This window comes from Pseudochaenichthys georgianus, chromosome 9 (assembly GCF_902827115.2).
Source record: "Pseudochaenichthys georgianus chromosome 9, fPseGeo1.2, whole genome shotgun sequence".
NCBI classification, from domain to species: Eukaryota; Metazoa; Chordata; class Actinopteri; order Perciformes; family Channichthyidae; genus Pseudochaenichthys; species Pseudochaenichthys georgianus.
The window spans coordinates 13,629,185-13,649,588 of NC_047511.1; the positions used below are offsets into that span (position 1 = coordinate 13,629,185).

General features: G+C 43.7%; 2 protein-coding genes across 2 annotated transcripts; one reads left to right on the forward strand and one right to left on the reverse strand.

Annotated features, from left to right (window-relative positions):
• Window positions 1–11,196: 11,196 nt before the first annotated feature.
• Window positions 11,197–14,371, reverse strand: purba (purine-rich element binding protein Ba). Its single transcript, XM_034090860.2, has one exon. The coding sequence runs from the start codon at window positions 14,289–14,291 to the stop codon at window positions 13,353–13,355; it is 939 nt and encodes a 312-aa protein (XP_033946751.1). The 5' UTR covers window positions 14,292–14,371; the 3' UTR covers window positions 11,197–13,352.
• Window positions 14,372–14,918: 547 nt separating this feature from the next.
• Window positions 14,919–17,141, forward strand: h2az2a (H2A.Z variant histone 2a). The gene is made up of 5 exons (XM_034091901.2): window positions 14,919–15,053; window positions 16,063–16,140; window positions 16,232–16,345; window positions 16,452–16,581; window positions 16,761–17,141. Exons 1-5 carry the CDS (start codon window positions 15,051–15,053, stop codon window positions 16,820–16,822), a joined length of 387 nt encoding a protein of 128 aa, XP_033947792.1. The 5' UTR covers window positions 14,919–15,050; the 3' UTR covers window positions 16,823–17,141.
• The last annotated feature ends 3,263 nt before the right edge of the window (window positions 17,142–20,404 follow it).

Sequence of the window (20,404 nt, forward strand, 5' to 3'; positions counted from 1 at the left end):
GAGGTGGGATGGATTATCTCGGCAAAGGAGAAGTGCTCACTATCACAGATCTTTTCAGGTTTGTGAACAATATTTGAGAGAAATGGTTATTTTGTGTATATAGAAAATGTTTTAGATATTTGAGTTCATCTCATGAAAAATTGGGAGCAAAAACAAAAGTGTTGCGTTTATATTTTTGTTCAGTGTACATTAGCGAAATGCTGATTAAATATTTGGGCAATGGGTCATGAATTATTGTATCAGCAGTTCTTATTTTATTAATAGAATGTTTACCTGATTTATTTAAAATAGATTTAATTTTAGTCCAAATAATGCTCTCACAGAGGCTGTTTCGTCTTCCGAACATTCAGATTGAGGGAGAAGAGATACAGGGGCAGAGAGGCAACAGAGATGTGATTGTGTATCCCGCACTGGGCTGCATCTCTGAGCAGTTATGTGGAATCGAGCTGATCATTTCCTACACTCATGCATGAGAATTGGATGACGTTGTGTCCTGCACCTAGAAAATGCAGTTTGCCTGAGTGTCCAGCGAGCATTCCTCACACATAGCAACACGGCTAAAAATAGCGCAGAATCTCCCTCATTCACCACAAAAACAATAAAGAACAAGGGGATATTTTCTCGGAAGACGCGGAATCCCTGGCTGCTCTGGTCCAGATTGTTCCCTCACACTTTCCTCTGAATCCTCTTTCTCCACCGATACCTTCTCCATCAACTCTGTCTTATTTATCCTACTTTCATTTCTCTTTACCACAATACCTTTTTCTGCCTCCCTTTTTGGGTTTCTTAAATCCTCTGCTTGTGGATTCTTTCAGGCAAGACAGAAAACACATCAGACATTTTTATGCTGCCGTTTGGTTTAAGTGAATAGGAATGACTTCCTGCTGAGTATTTCCCTTTATTTAGTTGAAACTTTACCCATGCACAACATCGATGGTCCTTTTACTTATGAAAGTCTGATAAATACTATATCATGGTGATCATTCTGTTTTGGTCAAGCATCAGAACACACAGATGACTGACTATGTCTGGTGCATCTAACCGAATGTTCCCAGAAGATTAATGCAAAATCAGCATTTGGTGTTTCTTGTAGCTCCCTTGCTGAGTAAGCAGTGAATCGTAGTTATGTCCTTGGTCTCTGTCCTTTGTCTCTCAGCCACTTTCCCACTTCCTCAAATCAGAACGTTGTCATTTGCCCTTTTGTCACCACCAGTGTACTAAGATGTCTACTGCTTTGTACAATACTTTCTGATCAATGCAGGTGTACCAATTTGTTCAACTTTTAGGGACTTTAGCATATGAGCAATACTCTTGTAACTTTTCATATGATGAGGATGTGATTTACTGTAAATTGCTACAATGAATGTATTCTTGCAGTGGCAAACATAAAGACTGGAGTAGTTGGAACTTGTGTTGGAAAATGGGTTTCTTTCTCCATTTACCACATTCGAAAACAACTTTCCATGGTCATGAATTACTGATGGGAAGCATGGATGCATTTAGCTGATTGTGTGTTATTGGGTTTATTTGATACCCCACCACCCATCGAGATCAAATCCTGAGCCTTCATACCTCTAACTCCTCGCCTGCTCAGAAAGGATGGGCAGCTTAGCGTGGCCATCAGGACACCAGGGCCATGTGAAATAATCCCCTCTTTCACTGGCAACAGGCTCTGCATGGTATTACGTGCCCTTGAGCATGTCCTCTCTACACACTCTTTATCACTTAGCACTCAGAGAGGTCACAGAGGCTGTGTGTAACGCAGAAGGGAGGGAGATTTGCACATGTATGTGAATGAAAGTGCGTGTGTGCGCATCAAATGAGAAAATAAGTTTGTGAATCACGCAGCAGAAGATATAGCGTCATCAAAAGACCTCATAACGCACTGATGTTGTGAAAGTTTTACAACATCAGTGCGTTATGAGGTCTGTTGATGACACTGGGTGTTTCTCAATGTTCAGGAAAGCTGCTCCAGAGCCACTATTTCAAGGATGCTACGTCATCGAGTCCCGTCGAAGGACTGTTCCAATGTCCAGGATACTTGGAATTCCACCGAGGCCGGCGTACTTAGTTGCGGGAAATTTCGAGGCTGCACATGTTTAAATCCCCACAATGCTTTGCGCACGGACCAATTTCCCAAAATGTATTTGCGGAAAATGTAAGGCGGGGCCTCTCATATGATGCACACCTGCACACTTGCTAGCCTGTTCCATTCTTCGTTTTTTCCGAGGCTAGGAGGTATTCTTGCCTCGTTTCTTAAGGAACTCACAATTATATTTGTAGCAATGACGTCGTCGTCATTGGAGAACGCACGCATCCAACTAGAAAATCACAGTTTAGCAATCCCTCTGTGATATTGAGTGGCAATCTATGGTGGCAATAGTCAGCATAGACTTTTATTCGAGCTATGGTGGAATGCAGGTAAGCAGTTCTTGTGGAGAGCTAATGCGACAGAGACCATTAACTGACTTGCAATCTTAATTGACTATCGTCTGACAATGACTTAAATTAGCTCATAAACTGTGTCTTTGTGAAACAATCCGTTCTTAGATATTGTATCCCAATTACATGTTTTAGTTTTATATTGCTAATTTCAAAATTGAGCGTATCACTTAAGAGGAAGTCATTGCCTGGATATTGTGGTGTCTCGTCAATTGTGTTGTTTGTTTTATGTCGTCACTTCATGTTTAGTCAGGTATGTAATTCCAAGTCTAGTCAGGTTTCTATGTAGAGTCAGGTTTTCTTGTTACTTCATGTCTTGTCTGTCTATTTCATGTCATGTCTCGTTTTCCCATTTCCTGTTTTATTTTTGTACTTACCTCTTTCCTTTCAGGTCCTGTTAATTCCTCACTTTGGGTGATTTTCCGTCATTGTCAGCGTCTGCCCCGCCCCTGATTGTTTCCACCTGGTCCCTATTCCCTCATGTATAAATAGTCCTCGTCTCCCTTTGTCTTGTGCCAGTTCGTCTTATTTCAGTGTGCTTCCATGTCCAGAGACCCAGCGTTAAAACCAGAGAGAAGAGTTTTGTTTGTTTGAAATCGAGAAGTTTTGTTTTGTCCTCGCTGGAGTGATTTTTTGTTAAAACTTTGTTTTATTTTTTCATTAAAATCTGAGCCGTCGCATTTGAGTCCAGTATTTTTGTACCCCGTTTTAACAGAACGAACTGGCCAACATGGACTCAGCCGACTCAGAAAGAATTAAAGCGGATGTCGAAGAACAGAGAGCAGAGCTTGCTCACCATGCTGCACAGCTGGTCTCCATTAACAGAGGAGTTGGTAACCTCACTGATCGCCAAGCAGAATTCCAGGAGGCTGTAACGAATCAAGTTAATCACCTGGCGGTTCAAGTGCACAGAGCTCTTGCCCAGCTCGAAGCTGGATCATTTACAAGGTCTCCTACTATGCCAAGCCCATCCGTTGCATCCGCTGGTGCTGCTGCAGACCACATTCCCTCTTCTGGAACGTCGCTTCGCCTTGCATCTCCAGAAAAGTTTTCCGGGGACTCTGGGGACTGTCGCCCCTTTCTGGTACAGTGTGAACTGCATTTCACCCATAACCCCTCAGCCTTTATCTCAGACCAAGCTAGAGTAGCCTTTATGCTGTCCCATTTAACCGGGCGAGCTGCCGCCTGGGCTACGGCCGAATGGTCCTCTAATTCTCCAGTGTGCCAGTCAGTGAACATGTTCTCAGAGACTCGAAAGCGTGTTTTTGATCACTCTTCACCAGCCAGAGAGGCCAGCCGAGTGTTAATGCAGATTAAACAGGGACCCAGAAGAGTGGCAGATTATGCGATACAATTTCGCACTTTAGCAGCAGATAGCGGGTGGAACACCCCAGCCCTTATTGATGCCTTTATGAATGGATTAAAGGATTATATTAAGGATCAATTGGCACCCCTGGAGCTACCAACAGATCTTAACTCTATCATTGCAATGTCTACCCGCATTGATATTAGACTTAATGAAAGGAACAGTGAAAGGTTAAGGACCAGCGTGCGCCCATCTGCCCCACAACGCCCATGGATAAACAATACACCTCTGACAACATCATCCGAGGAACCAATGCAGCTGGGCGGAGCCAGGATCACGGCAGAGGAGCGACAGCGCCATTTCCGTGAAGGATGCTGCTTCTACTGTGGACAACATGGCCATGCTGCATCTTCCTGCCCGTTAAAAGGACAGGCTCATCGGCGCGACGGAGGGCGCTGGTGAGCCGATTTTCTGCAGCTGACTTTCCTCCACGTTCATTGACCAAGGTAAAATTACAGTTATGTGACCACACCATCACTCAGGGGGTACTAGTGGATTCAGGGGCGGACGAAAGTCTGATGGACTGGGGTCTTGTTAAAAGACTGGGTATTACTACTGTTCCTTTGACTTCTCCTGTAGATGCCAGTGCCTTGGATGGCAAGCTGTTATTCAGAGTAACCCATATAGCTGAACCCGTTCAAGTAACCATAGATGACATTCACACAGAAACATTAAGATTCCACTTATTTGACTCTGCACTTCACCCTATAGTTTTGGGACTTCCGTGGCTCATCAGGCACAATCCGAATATAGACTGGCGGTCGGGAAACATTAAGAACTGATTGTAAAGTAACCTGCTTAGCCTCCCCTGGGAACTCCAGACAGTCTGTTAATCAGACAGACATCCCCAATAGAGTTACCACTGACATCAAGTCAGAGTATGCTGACCTGTCCAGAGTGCCTGCATGTTATCTGGACTTAAAAGAGGTTTTTGACTTCGCTACCACCTCATCGACCTTATGACTGCCCTATTGACCTTTTGCCTGGAGCTCCGATCCCTAGAGGTCGGCTTTACTCCATCTCTGCACCAGAAAGAGGGGCCATGAAGACGTATATTGACTCTTCCCTTAAGTCTGGACTCATTAGGCCGTCGTCATCACCTGCGGCTGCAGGCTTTTTCTTTGTGGGCAAGAAAGATGGTTCCCTCCGTCCATGCATAGACTATAGTCCACTCAATGGAATAACTGTCAAGAATAAATACCCCCTTCCACTAATGTCTACAGCGTTTGAACTGTTGCAGGATGCCCAAGTATTCACCAAACTGGACCTCAGAAACGCCTATCATCTCGTCAGAATTCGGGAGGGGGATGAGTGGAAAACAGGGTTCAACACTCCGAGTGGCCACTACGAATAACTTGTTATGCCTTTTGGTTTATGCAATGCTCCAGGTGTTTTTCAGGGTATGATCAATGATGTGTTGAGGAACTTTCTCAACAAGTTTGTCTTCGTCTACCTTGACGACATCTTAATTTTCTCACCGGATGAGGAAACTCACATTCAACGTGTCCGCCAAGTTCTCCAGAAACTGTTGGAGAATCAACTGTACTGCAAAGCTGAGAAATGTGAGTTTCATGTCAAGACGGTCGCCTTCCTGGGTTATATCGTCACCGCTAACCATGTTCAGATGGATCCAGTAAAGGTTAGTGCTGTGGAAGATTGGCCAACTCCCACAAACAGGAAACAGATCCAACAATTCTTAGGCTTTGCCAATTTCTACAGAAGGTTCATAAGACACTTTAGCACCATTGCGGCGCCATTACATGCACTAACCTCTTCTCATGTTGTTTTTAAGTGGAACACTGAGGCGGAGAAAGCCTTTCAAAGACTTAAGACGTTGTTCACAACCGCTCCAATCCTCACAGTGCCTGACCCGCAGAGACAATTCATTGTGGAGGTGGATGCCTCGAACGAAGGCGTCGGAGCGGTGCTCTCCCAAAGGTCTGCTCAGGACAACAAGCTCCATCCTTGTGCTTTCTTGTCACGGAAGTTGACAGACGCAGAGAGGAATTACGATGTGGGGAACAAGGAACTTTTGGCAGTAAAGATAGCCTTAGAAGACTGGCGTCATTGGTTAGAGGGGGCGGAACAACCATTTCTAGTATGGACTGATCACAAGAACCTGGAATTCATTAGAAAATCCAAAAGACTAAACCCACGCCAGGCTAGATGGTCATTGTTTTTTAGTCGTTTTAACTTCACCTTGTCAAAATGTGAAACCAGATGCTTTATCACGCATGTACGAGCCTGAACCTGCTGCCAAAAAACCTGAAAGCATCCTTCCACTTCATTGTGTGGTTGGGGCAGTTTCATGGCAAATAGAATCTGTGGTGAAGCAAGCACATGGTGAGAGCCCGGCTCCTAGTGGTTGCCCGCAAAATAGGTTGTTTGTACCTGTTTCAGTTCGCTCACAGGTAATTCACTGGGCTCACACGTCTTTGCTCACCTGTCATCCGGGGGTTAAACGCACAATCGTTATGATAAAGCAACATTTCTGGTGGCCGGCTATGGAGAAACAGGTGGCAGAGTATGTGGCAGCCTGCACCGTTTGTGCCAGAAACAAAACCTCCAAACAAGCTCAGATGGGTCTGCTGCAGCCTCTTCCTGTTCCACATCGTCCATGGTCACACCTCTCCATGGACTTCGTCACTGGATTACCCGTTTCCGAGGGAAACACCACCGTCCTGACGGTGGTGGACAGATTCAGTAAGATGGCACATTTCATTGCATTACCCAAGCTCCCCTCTGCCAAAGAAATGGCAGAGGTCATGTTACGTGAAGTTTTCCGCATTCATGGTTTTCCCAGGGACATCGTATCGGACCGAGGCCCCCAGTTCATCTCAGGTTTTTGGAAGGAGTTCTGCCATCTCCTGGGTGCCACCGTCAGCTTGTCTTCGGGTTACCACCCGCAGTCCAATGGCCAATCAGAGCGGATCAACCAGGAGCTGGAGACCTGTTTGCGGTGTCTCGTTTTCCAGAACCAGGCATCGTGGAGCAAGCACCTGGTGTGGGTCGAGTATGCTCACAACACACTGCCCACCGCAGCTACTAGACTTACTCCTTTCCAGTGTGTTTATGGTTATCGGCCACCCTTGTTCCCTGCCAATGAAGGTGAGGTCACAGTCCCGTCGGCACACGCCATGGTCCGTCGGTGCCGCCGGATCTGGGCAGGTGCTCGTCGTGCTCTCCTGCGCAGTGCCAGCCAGATGAAGAAGGTGGTGGATCGGCATCGCATCCTATAGGCCTGGACAAAGCGTTTGGCTGGCTACCAAAGACTTACCCCTTCATGTCATGTCCAGAAAGCTAGCCCCAAGGTTCGTGGGTCCTTTCCAGGTGTCTAAGGTGATTAACCCAGTGTCTGTGCGCTTACGTCTACCCAGGTCGCTCAAGGTCCATCCGACGTTTCATGTGGGGAAGGTCAAGACTGTAAGAGAGAGTCCTCTGGTGCCCGCCTCTAAGCCCCCACCGCCTCCCCGGATGGTTGATGGTGGTCCTGTCTACACTGTTAAGAAACTGCTTGGAGTCCGTAACCGTGGTCGAGGGAAACAATTCCTCGTGGACTGGGTTGGTTACGGTCCCGAAGAAAGACAATGGGTCCCTGCAAGCTTCATTGTAGATCGGAGTTTGATCACTGACTTTTATCAGGATCATCCAGGAGGGTCTGGGACTTCCGGAGCAGTCCCTAGAGGGGGGGGGTACTGTAGTGTCTCGTCAATTGTGTTAGTCGTGTTTGTTTTATGTCCGTCACTTCATGTTTAGTCAGGTATGTAATTCCAAGTCTAGTCAGGTTTCTATGTAGAGTCAGGTTTTCTTGTTACTTCATGTCTTGTCTGTCTATTTCATGTCATGTATCGTTTTCCCATTTCCTGTTTTATTTTGTACTTACCTCTTTCCTTTCAGGTCCTGTTAATTCCTCACTTTGGGTGATTTTCCGTCAGCGTCTGCCCCGCCCCTGATTGTTTCCACCTGGTCCCTATTCCCTCATGTATAAATAGTCCTCGTCTCCCTTTGTCTTGTGCCAGTTCGTCTTGTTTCAGTGTGCTTCCATGTCCAGAGACCCAGCGTTAAAACCAGAGAGAAGAGTTTTGTTTGTTTGAAATCGAGAAGTTTTGTTTTGTCCTCGCTTGAGTGATTTTTTGTTAAAACTTTGTTTTATTTTTTCATTAAAATCTGAGCCGTCGCATTTGAGTCCAGTATTTTTGTACCCCGTTCTAACAGATATCTGCTGGCTACATTGGAGCCAACAACACTTGTCCTCAGAGGTTAAATAGTTATCGACCAATAGCTGATGGATTCCGAGATTGTTTTCATGATTATGCAACATCAGTATTCTCTGAGTGAGCACAACTCCATATTTTTTCCCAGCTCTGCTCCATAAGCATCACCCAGTTGAGGAAAGTAACTAAGTACCATTACTGAAGTTCTTTACTGAGGAACGACTTTGACTTGTACATAATATGTAATTAAATCTGTTCACAATTAGACATAGTTCCAAATCTAAACTAAAAGATAGGATTTATATCCATCGGGTAGCCTGAAACACGGCTAAGAATTATGCAGATGTGGCCGAAACATTGCTAACACAGCTATAGCTAAAAAAAAAGGCCATGAAAAAACATGCTGCTTTGACTTGTTCTCCCCTAATTCCCCAAATAGTTTAAGTTTTTAATTGTTGAAGGGGACAGACTCTCAAAAAGCATCTTCAATTAGATTCACATTACTTTAGTGTTTTTGGAAAGCTCAGTAAGATTGTGGAGTTGATCCATAGTAGAATGAGATCTGTAAGGGCTCTGCAAAACTTTATTTATTTGTTATTCTTAAAGGTGGGGTAGATCATTTTGGAGAAACCAGCTCGAGTGCGCTAGAATTTGAAAATACACAGCCGGAAAAAATCTGCCACTTCCTTACAGAGCCCCTCCTCCAACACACACGAACGCGCACATGATGAGGGCACCAGATAAGTTTGTGCACAGATGGAAGGCTGACAGGCAGGTAGGCCATCCAGTTACTTTAGCCGGGCCGGCTAAAATGATTGGTCGTGCTTTTTACAGTACTACGGCTTCCACAGATGACATTTTTTTATGGATTTTTTGTCAAAGCACTTAAGATATTCATTGCTATCGGGATGTTAACAGCATTCCATGGAACATAACAAAAAGTGTATCTCGAGCCGGTTTCTCAAACTTACCTACCCCACCTTTAATTTGGAGTCAAATAGTATTGAAGGACAGTTTGACTTTTTTGAATATGTCATCTTTATTAATTATTTTTGAAGAATTATTTGCCTTTGATAACCTCTTATACATCTGTACTCCACAACAGGAGGTAGAGCAGTCGTCCAGCAGGCGGAAGGTCGTTGGTTTGATTCACAGCCGGGAGTTCTGCGGGGCCCAGGATCCAGAATCCCTGGGCAAGGTTCTGAATCCTAAATCAGTGTGAGCGTGCGTGCAAATGTTTATCGCTCCAGATGAGCAATAGCTCCTTGTACGGTAGCCTCTTCCCCTGGTGTCTGAATGTGTATGTGAACGGGTACATTCTGGCTTGTGTTGAAGTATAAAGCACTTGAGTGGTGCTACAATTATAAAGTGCTATATAAATGCAGTCCATGCACCATTTCTGACTTTAAAAAGTCAAATTAGATAAGAATGAACTATATTTTCATCTTACAAGAGTACATGAACTGATATGACTAAATGTATCTCAGCTGAATGTCAAAAAACACTTACATTCAGAGTAATGTTTAGAAGATACAGAATAAATAGTGTTTTGAATAACCAGTAAGGTGTACTTACTTATTTACTTGTATATACAGTCTGTACATGTGCGCAGAAGTAGGCAAAGTATACAATGCATAATAAGTAAGGGCAATATTAAGATATTCTTTAATAAATAAAAAGCTAAAAATGATTAATGTGTATACAAAAAAGGTTAAAAGGTTTTGTTATGCCACAGCTAAAATGACTCACTCGTTTCTTGTGGTAGGGCAAATCCTTACAAAGGTGATGTGTCTGTCTTTTAACTGACATCTGTGTGAAACCTTTGCTTTAAGTTGTAGTCAGCTGTGTTTTCTGTGAATCATCCTCCCTCTGAGGCGGTTGATGGACTCGGTTCATTCCAGTTCCTCTAAAATAAAACAGCACACTGACACCTTCCCTGTCTGGCCTTCCACACGTTGCCCTGTATCATGTAGGCCTCTACACAGCAGAGTGTCATATTTAGGTTTCCAATAAACCTCGAAGGATACACTGGCCTCTAGCTGTCCTGCTTTCTGAACCTCCTGTTTAACGGATGCGGCAGGAGTTGTGACACTCAAGACTGTATAAGATTTTACGTATGTGGTGGAAGAAGTATTGACATCTTCAACTTAAAACAGTAATTGTGTATTCAAAATCTTTGTTAAATACAGTTCTTTTTTCTCAACTCTTGAAAAGGCTACTGCAAGCAGTTTTATTTTATCTAACTGCTTCGGCGATGATACTTTTCAGTCATGGGAAGTGCCTAAGTACATTTACTCAAGGGCCGTTTAAAGTTAAGAAGTAATTAAACTACAAAGTATGTTTCGCATTTTATAGCAGGATCTTCTGGTAGGTATTTCAATCTTCTGATACTATACACTTCTACTTAACTACACTTAACTACACCACAAAAACATTGGTCTCTTTAAACTTGTCAGATAGCTTGATTTAGTTTGAGACGAAAGGACGTAAAAGTATTAATCTTTCTCAAAGCATGAATTTGATAGGATCAGAGAAACAGATTTGCTTTTTTCTTCTGTCTTTTACCATTAATTGTCTGGATATCGAATATTTGTTAGCAGTGAATATTAAATGTTTAAAACTAGCTACACCTCCTTCAGGACGTACCATAGTGAAACATTTAAGATTCTAAAATGCAAACGTATCATTAGCGTGATCATGTAATAAATAATACATTAGTCATGGAGGGGTTTAATGCAGAACATAATTATTAATTTTGATAGTATAAGCACATTTAAAAAAAAAAAAAATAGACATATTTCCGTGATTTAGATTAAGGTTATTAAATGCTTTTACTTGTTATGGAGTACTTTTACATTTTTGTACTGGTAGTTTCACCTCATCCACCAGTTTGTTTCAGGGAATGAAAGCCTGGTGCATTTTACACTTACTCAGTTGCTTATGAAATAATGTGGAAATAGTAAAAATGTTTTGATTATCCCGTTAAAAAGGCACTTATATTATACGCAAGCATGGATACGTATTTTTCACCTTTTTATGGACAACATTAATTGCAAAAACTACATGCGTGTCAATCACAAAGACTCAAACTGTTGCATCACACATTTGTTGCAGAGATCCTGTAAAGAAAGTGACCTCCACCCCGAGGTGGGGAGGAGAAAAACACCACGCCTCTCCTGAGCAAAAATCTTTTTTATTTCTTGTTGAAAGGAACTCGGTAGAATATTACAGCAGAACACACATGACTGAAACAGCTGTCATTTCACGTAACACAGCACAGGAAGAAGGATGTAGTTCAATCTCATGTGTATTATTATATATAGTATATTTATAGAAAAGAAGAAAAAACTATTGCTCCCATGTGTTAACCTTTTTCATATGGCATTTCTCTGCTGTGTTAAAGTGGGTCAAATACAATTCAACGAGAGATTTACACACCAAAGGAAGTGGGACAATGAAAGTAACATTCCCCAAAGCACAGAGACTTTGTGGCTTTTTTTACATCAGGCTGTGAAGTAAACTTAAAATGTTTCCATTGCAAGAAATAAAACTTTAAACCGCTCTCAAAAATGGATAAATACCATCATACAGTAATCAGAATATGCAAAATTAAAGAACACAAGGCAGCTCCGCATAAGAGCATGCATGCAGAAATAATCATATTTTTAAAAAGGAGCACTGAAGACAAATGTCAATGATTGCAAGTTTTAGTTTGCGTCATATGGCAACTGATGGAAAGCCAATTTGTGACAAAACATGGTTAAAACGAGTGGATTGAAAAGAGGGGACAACTTGATGCTTTGTAAAGTGAACTGGAGTGCTGAGTGTTTGCTGAGAAACTACTTCAGTGAAGTTGCTTCTAGAAATTGCTATAACATACTTTGTTATCAATTTGTTTGTACTCTTCTTAATTTCCTCTAAGGAATAAAATAAATGTTAGGAAAAAAGCAGGTATGAAATATCACCCTGGACAGTTGCATCCAAGTTTAGTGTTTTAAATAAGCCACTTTAGGCAGCATTATCTAATAAATGTCTCATAATTCCAAGACATCTTTTAATATATCTCTTTTGAAAAATAATGAAATCTATACTTGATCATTAAGTAAGTAAATCTCTTCCAGTATATATTTGTTTAAGGTAACAGCTTTGTTTTCCAAGAGGACCTAATTTCTTTCTTACAATCAGACTGAATATTGCTTCAATAATGGTCTGAGTTCAAGAATAAAGGATCCAAATGGCGCACCTTAAATAATAGCTTAAGCCCGGCATATTAAGATTTAACTGGAAAAATGTCAACGGGTGCTAAAGGCCCGAGCTCACCGTGCCCCCTATGATGAAAAGGTCACAGGGGTGAAACGTGGGCCTGCATCTATGAAACATCATCAGTTGCCACAGACGTCTCGACTGCAGCACCTGGCTGACCAGATCTGCAGCCAGAACCTCTTAAGGATGATGCACAGGCACAGGAAATGCTAATATACTCAGGAATACAGATTGGACTAGCCAGCCCTGAGACAAAACGAGCCACGCGTGAGGAGGCCCACGTATCAGCTATCGGAGCAGGAGGTTAGCACCGGAGGGATGCCCAGGAGGGAGAGGGGGGGCAGGAGGTCGTTTGGAGTCAAATGGACTGTCCAGAGAATCCAAATGATAAATGTGCTTGTAACAGATCACCTTATGGGACCTCGCTGGGCTTAGTGGATGTCCTGAGATGCAGAGGATTCCCTCTATAGCTGAGAGCGTGGCTCTGGGTGTTGTGGGTCTGTCTGGGCAAGCCATTTGTTACAGGTCACTTTAGACGAAAAAACGCACACAGAACCATGGTGAGTGATGCGGACGCTCTGTCTCATTCCCACTCTGCTCCTGCTGGTATGAGTATGTCACACTTCCTTATTATCATAACACAGACTACAGGTCAGCCCCAGGTGAGCTCTCACCATTGGAGGTGGGTCTGGTAACCTATTGGTGTATCTCTTGAGTACTGTCAAACTTAATTTGCTGGGTTACATGTGAGGTTATCAAATACAAAGTTAATATATATTTTATATATAGATATATATCTAAACATGTTATATCAATGGGGGATCTCATACAGGAGCTGACTACTGCAGTCCCCACTCATTTAGCTATAACATCCATCTAAACTTTAGGACATGATTCTCTTATATAGACAGTAATTTTTCAGTCAAATATATATATTTTTTTTTGTTTTACTCCGTTGTTGTAGCATTTTTCGATTCGTCATGCACAGAATAGTCGTTGCTTTCTCTTGTTTATCGCCAGTCTTTGCATCATGTTGTCAGCTTCAGCACAATATAGCCACCTCTCCATCAATCGTCTTCCACGTCGTCGCCCTCCGATTCCTCTCCAGGTGTCCTCTCGTACATCTTATCCCGGTGCCGCTCCTGGATCTCTTTCATTTCCTCGGCGTAGCGGCTGAATGCTCCCCCGAACTTGCTCCACGCCTTGAAGGGGATGGTTATAGAGTTTCTGTAACTGGGCTTCACTTCGCTCACCCGCAAGAAAACTCCGTACTTGTTGGACCCCACGTCAAAGAAGAAGCGCTTGGAGTCCACCATGATCGAGGTGCCCTCTGGAAGCTCGCTGTAGCCCCCGGCCCCTCCGCCACCGGACAGCTCCTCCTCATCACCCCCGTAGTCGTCTATCAACTTGGCCAACGCGTCGCGGAACTCTATTAAGCCTTGGGCCGGGAGTGCGATGGTTTGTCCGGACTGGAGACCAGCGCCGGGGATGCCACCCGCTCCAACTCCGAAACCGGGGCCTCGGTTGACGGTCTGTCGGATCCGGAGAAACCGACCCCGCTGGTTCTCCTTGAGGTCGAGGTAGTATTTACGGTTCTCACGCACCAGGAACTCGCTTTTCAAGGCCCGTCTAGGCCCGGTGTCATCCCCGCCGGATGATTGAGCGATCTGCTCCGGGGTGCTAGGCCCAAGCTGGGCGTAGTGCTCTATGAAATCCCCCAGGTAGTCGCGGAACTCTGCCGCAACTGACATAGAGAGGGTCAGCCGACTTTTAGAGCCCCCTGCGCCGACCTCGGCGATTTTGATGAACCGGCCTTTGGCGTTCTGCTTTACATCCAGGTAGAAGCGTTTGTTCTGAATGTCCAGCCGCTTCGAGGCCAGCTCCTGGGTCTCCGTTTCCCGCTGGTAATGCTGAAATCCTCCACCTCCTGCACCTCCTGCTCCTCCACCTCCGCCGCTGCCACCACCACCGCCGCCGCGCTCACTGCCACTGTCCCCATCCGCCATCTTCGCCACCAGCAGCCAGTTTCTCTGCGTATCTTTGACCCCCCACCCCCTCGCTTGCAGAGCTCACTGAAGAAACCGAACAGATGGTTTTGTTGGCCTCTGATTGGCCGCTGCTGCTGTCAAACACACCATTCCCAGAGCCCTAGAGATAGGGCTGTGATTCATTCGCCAGTTTTCCTGTCTGTCATTAAAACGTAACCGCCTTCTGGGTGACATTCAACTACATGTTGTATTTACAGTACATACTAGCAGGCCCTCACGATTTTGCATTCATGACTAACGAACATTTTTAATGGAGAATTAATCCTTTTGTGAATTTACTGTTGGCACAACCCGTTTTTCAACACAGTCAGCACACAACTATGTATTTTGAATACGTTTTCGTTGTCTTTGTATTTCAGTTCAATAATAAATTCCATATACAATGTCCTAGTTATGTATTTTGTTCATTTTGGGATGGATGGCCCTGGTAGGACACTACACACAGTGTCCCGCCTACTTGTTGGTTCCGTGTGCAAAGCGGTGCAAAAGGCAGGCACGATGATCTTAGGGTGGGGGATGGGTAAAGGTTCTACAAGCGCTTCTGCAATTGGTCGGGGAAGAGATTCGAAGTAACAACACACATTATCATTGGCTGTCTAAACTCCCACGAGGGGTCGCATGCGAAAGATTTGCGAAAGGGTTTATTGTTTCTTTGCTTTCGGAGCCGAAATTGTTTGCTATCTTCTCAGTTCTGCAATCAAATAACGACACGGAAAAATGGTATGTGCGCTTTGGTTACTGATAAATGCTTTACACAGGACGTCGTTAAAGTTGTACTTTAATTAATGTGCCACAATATAAAATGCTGCTTTGCATTTGAACTGAGAAAATTTGAACAGATGTGTGGTTAAAAAAAGCTTCATAAAGAGCTAACTGTCAGCTAACATGTTAGCATTTACGGCAGCTCGAGAAGTCCGAGTTTTGTTGTTTTTCCCCCCTAAAATGTAATACTATATTTGCTGATAATCGGATAGTTGCTGTTTCGCAAAAGCGGAGGGGGGAGGGTAGGGAGGGTTATTAGAAGTGTAACAGTTAAACTTGTATTCGTAGGAGTGTTTTTCACCCTGTTTATCCTCTGTGAACGGTGGATTAGCACCCATTAGCAAGCTAAGTTAGGCTATTTCATTAGCTTAACGGTTGGTTAGCCATCAGCAGTTGAACACAAGCCTTTATAAATAAGCCTGTTAACTATTAGGAAGGCGTAACATCGTCATTGTGTTTGTTTGTATCTGACGGTCGGACTTAAGGAGGCAAATGTACTAACTGATGGAAATTCTGAATGAAAACTAAAAGCGGCGCGTTTGTTTTGTGTTTGTCGCGGAATCACGGGCAGCCTCTGTGTTCTGTGTCTAACTGTCGTTTTAAATCAAATTTCCCACCTTTTTTTCGCGTTATTTCATGCTTTCATGCATGTTGTTATTTCCGGTGAGCCGTTAACGCATTTGTTGCGTTTTGTGTGATTGGCGGGAAAGCAATAACAGTGTCACCGGCCATCTGTAACGTTACCTGTTGAGGCGCTTTTGTAATTGAAACACTTCATGGGCGAATGTTTTGTGCACATTCCTCTGCCTACTAACTTTAAAACAGGGCTGTACTTTCTTTTTAATGCAGAACCCATTTTTAGGAAATCTAAACATCACATCCCAACACAGCTGTGTCTTCTTTAGCTAGTCTTGTCTGATTTCTTGTTACATGTTTTATTCATTAAATCCTGAAATGACCCATACAGGCTGGTGGCAAGGCAGGAAAGGACAGTGGCAAAGCCAAGGCTAAGGCAGTGTCTCGATCCCAGAGGGCTGGACTACAGGTAATTTTCAATCTTTATATGTTGGTCTTTGGCACATTATTTCTTCTCTTTGTTCATCTCGATTCATTGCTTCATGTTTATTTCCTGCCAGTTCCCAGTGGGTCGTATCCATAGGCACTTAAAGACTCGCACAACCAGCCACGGTCGTGTAGGAGCCACAGCAGCTGTGTACAGTGCAGCTATCCTTGAGTACCTCACCGCTGAAGTAAGCTTTCCCCATTTTATTTGTGCATGTTAGTGGTTAACCATCACACAGTGTTTCTGTGTGCGAGGGTGATGTTTGTATTAATATCTGTACTTTTTGTTCTTAGGTACTAGAGTTGGCAGGCAATGCCTCCAAGGACTTGAAGGTGAAGCGTATCACACCCCGTCACTTGCAGTTGGCCATCCGTGGTGATGAGGAGTTGGACTCCCTCATCAAGGCAACAATTGCTGGAGGAGGTGAGATTACAGTTTGCAAAGACATTATTTCAGATTATTTTTTTCCTTGTTCTTTCACGTTTTTATTCATATTGTTTGTTTCTTGATGTCCGTACGCTCTGCTAAATCTGTTCTACTGCAGTTGACATTTTTCTGGATGAATCATTTATCTAACCAATGTTTTCTGGTTTTGTTTTCAGGTGTCATTCCCCACATCCACAAATCCCTCATTGGGAAGAAGGGCCAGCAGAAGACAGCATAAATGCCATGTTGACCAGAAAATTCGGGGCTTGGGCTTTGATGGGACCAGGAGTTCACATTTTTTCTTTTTTGTTATTAATATTTTAGCCAACAAAGAGTGATTGTTAGGATTTGTGTTGTAATATTTCCCCATAACTAGATGACAAAAATACAGAAAACCCCTTAATGGCAAAAAAACCTTTGTATGTTATTGTAGAACGTTTGACTGGGGAGTTCATTTTTATTTCAAATGTTGACCGTGAATTTGTTTGATTGGCCTGGAACTCTGTAATGTTTTATACTGAAAAAAGAAATTGTTAAAAACGTTTTTTATATAAGAATCTTGTTTTGTGGTTGTTGTTTTTTTTGGAAGTTACAATATTTACCAAAATACACATTTTTTAAAGATGTTTTCCGAAGGCATGTTGGGTTAGGTTAAAGCTCAATTTGAGATGGTGCTTTTTCCACTTTGGAATTACTGAAATATTTTTTTGTACAGATAGTGATGTTTCTTTCATCAAAACAAACAATGATTGAAATAACTTATTGCTACCATCTGCTCCAGTGTTTTGTGTTGGTAGCCCTTAAGCCAACGTATAAAGCTTGAAATGAAGAGTTCTGCGGTTGCTGTGATAAGGTGATTGAGCCTCACTGTAGAGCCATCCATCAAGTGTATTTCACTATTTATTTTTTGTACGTACCATTTATATTTGGAGAACAGATTGTACTATATCAGTGCCTGGGTGATTCTCTGAATCGGGTGCCCTTTGTGTCCCCCAAGCTTACTTCAAAGATTTTAAATGAAAGGAACAGGGTGTTTTGCATTACAATGTAAAACTAAATGTATATATTTTGTTTTATAATAATTAGTTGTCTTTGTAGTAGACAACACACATTTTTGCATGTCCTCATATTCATTGAATATTAAACAAATAACAATTGCCAATTATACCAACATTTTGATGCTAATATAATCATATGGGTGTGTACTTTAACTGAGAAAAAAAACATGAATTATCAATGAAATTGCACTATTGACACACATCCCCCAGTTTGTTTATTTTTTTTTTTCAATATAATAATTAGTAGAGGGATGGAACTTTGGTGGTTATTAGAGTCTTGGATGTGTCAAAGATTAGCAACGAAATTGATTTCACTGCATTATTATTTTGTACGTATCAGATACTACCTCTGGACCCCTTCGTGGCAAAAATGTACACCTATACACACACACACACACACACACACCACTCTCGGGGCCCCCTGGTAGTCACACGGCTCCATAATATAACTGGCAAAAATGTAAGAATTCCATGCATCGGCCTCCAGTGGGAAAATGGTGTAATCTGTTGGAATAGAGTAGAAATATCAAATATCACTACTTGTCTTCTAAATGAAATGCTGACATTACAAAATGCATGGTTTTATACTGCAATGGCAGTGGGATAAATGTGGTCTGAATGGAAGTCAGTGAGGCATTTTTGAGATAAATGAAATAATTAAAATAATGAAACAGGCATTTAAAGGGTTAAATTCCTGACAATGATTGAATGTTTGGTAGTTTTGAGTACTTAGAACTTGTTTATGTGATTCATGAAACAAAAAGTAGAAAGAAATATTGATGTATGATGATGTAATAGCAGTTGTTTGGGGCGTGTACATTTTTGCCACGAAGGGGTCCAGAGGTAGTATCTGATACGTAAAAAATAATAATGCAGTGAAATCAATTTTGTAATTGTAATTATTATATTTTTGTGTTTTTTGTCATAAATAATGAAATAATTCAAATAATCAAACAGGCATTTAAGGGGTTAAAATCCTGAAAATGATTGAATGTTTGGTAGTTTTGAGTACGTTAGAAGTGATTCATGAAACAAAAAGTAGAAAGAAATATTGATGTATGATGATTTAATAGCAGTTATTATGATCAATTTCGTTATCGTATCATCGGACCTGAGGCCGTATGTTTTGGACACTCGGGTAAAGAGAGGGGCGGAGTTGTCAACTGATCACCATCTGGTGGTGAGTTGGGTCGAGTGGCGGGGGAAGCCTCTAGATAGACCTGGTAAGCCCAAACGTGTAGTTCGGGTTCAAAGCCTCTATTGCCGAAGCCGCGGCGGGGAGCTGTGGTCTCAAGGTCCTAGGTGCCTCAAGGGGCGGTAACCCTCGAACCTCCTGGTGGACACCGGTGGTCAGGGAAGCCGTCCGACTGAAGAAGGAGGCCTTCAGGGATTTGTTATCCCGGGGGACTCCCGAGGCAGTTGCAAGGTACCGACAGGCCCGAAGGGCAGCAGCCTCATCCGTGGCCGAGGCAAAGCAGCGGGTGTGGGAGAAGTTTGGAGAAGACATGGAGAAGGACTTTCGGGCGGCACCAAAGTTGTTCTGGAAAACTGTCCGACACCTCAGGAGGGGGAAGCAGGGAACCATCCAAGCTGTGTACAGTAAGGATGGGACGTTGTTGACCTCAACTGATGGAGTGTTAGGGCGTTGGAAGGAACACTTTGAGGAACTCCTGAACCCGACAACTCCGCCCTCTATGTTAGAGGCAGAGCTGGAGTATGACGGGGCATCAACACCAATCTCACGGGGGGAGGTCACTGAGGTCGTCAAACAACTCCACAGTGTCAAAGCCCCGGGGGTGGATGAGATCCGCCCGGAAATGCTGAAGGCTCTGGGTGTTGAGGAACTGTCATGGTTGACACGTCTCATCAACGTTGCGTGGAAGTCAGAAACAGTACCGAAGGAGCGGCAGACCGGAGTGGTGGTTCCCCTTTTTAAAAACGGGGATCAGAGGGTGTGTGCCAATTACAGAGGCATCACACTACTCAGCCTCCCCGGGAAAGTTTACTCCAAGGTACTCGAAAGGAGGGTCAGGCCGATTGTCGAACCTCAGATTGAGGAGGAACAATGCGGATTCCGTCCTGGTCGTGGAACGACGGATCAGCTGTTTACTCTCGCAAGGATCCTGGAGGGGGCCTGGGAGTACGCTTATCCGGTCTACATGTGTTTTGTAGACTTGGAGAAGGCGTATGACCGAGTTCCCAGGGAGTTACTGTGGGAGGTGCTGCGGGAGTATGGGGTGAGGGGGTCTCTACTCAGGGCCATCCAATCTCTGTACTCCCAAAGCGAGAGCTGTGTCCGGGTCCTCGGCAGTAAGTCGGACCCATTTCCGGTGAGGGTTGGCCTCCGCCAGGGCTGCGCTTTGTCACCAATCCTGTTTGTAATATACATGGATCGGATTTCGAGGCGTAGTCGTGGGGGAGGGGGTCTGCAGTTCGGTGGACTAAGGATTGCACCACTGCTTTTTGCAGATGATGTGGTTCTAATGGCTTCATCGGTCTGCGACCTTCAGCACTCACTGGATCGGTTCGCAACCGAGTGTGAAGCGGCTGGGATGAGGATCAGCACCTCCAAATCTGAGGCCATGGTTCTCAGCAGGAAACCGATGGACTGTCCACTCCAAGTAGGGAATGAGTCCTTACCCCAAGTGAAGGAGTTCAAGTATCTCGGGGTCTTGTTCTCGAGTGAGGGAACAATGGAGCGTGAGATGGGCCGGAGAATCGGAGCAGCGGGAGCGGTACTGCAGTCGCTTTACCGCACCGTT

Bases quoted from the DNA above. Each gene is read 5' to 3' on its own strand.
- purba (XM_034090860.2), bottom strand. From the start codon at position 14,291: ATGGCGGATGGGGACAGTGGCAGTGAGCGCGGCGGCGGTGGTGGTGGC.
- h2az2a (XM_034091901.2), top strand. The intron at 16,141-16,231 runs GTAATTTTCAAT...ATTTCCTGCCAG, and splicing joins CCCAGAGGGCTGGACTACAG to TTCCCAGTGGGTCGTATCCA. The intron at 16,582-16,760 runs GTGAGATTACAG...TTTTGTTTTCAG, and splicing joins GGCAACAATTGCTGGAGGAG to GTGTCATTCCCCACATCCAC.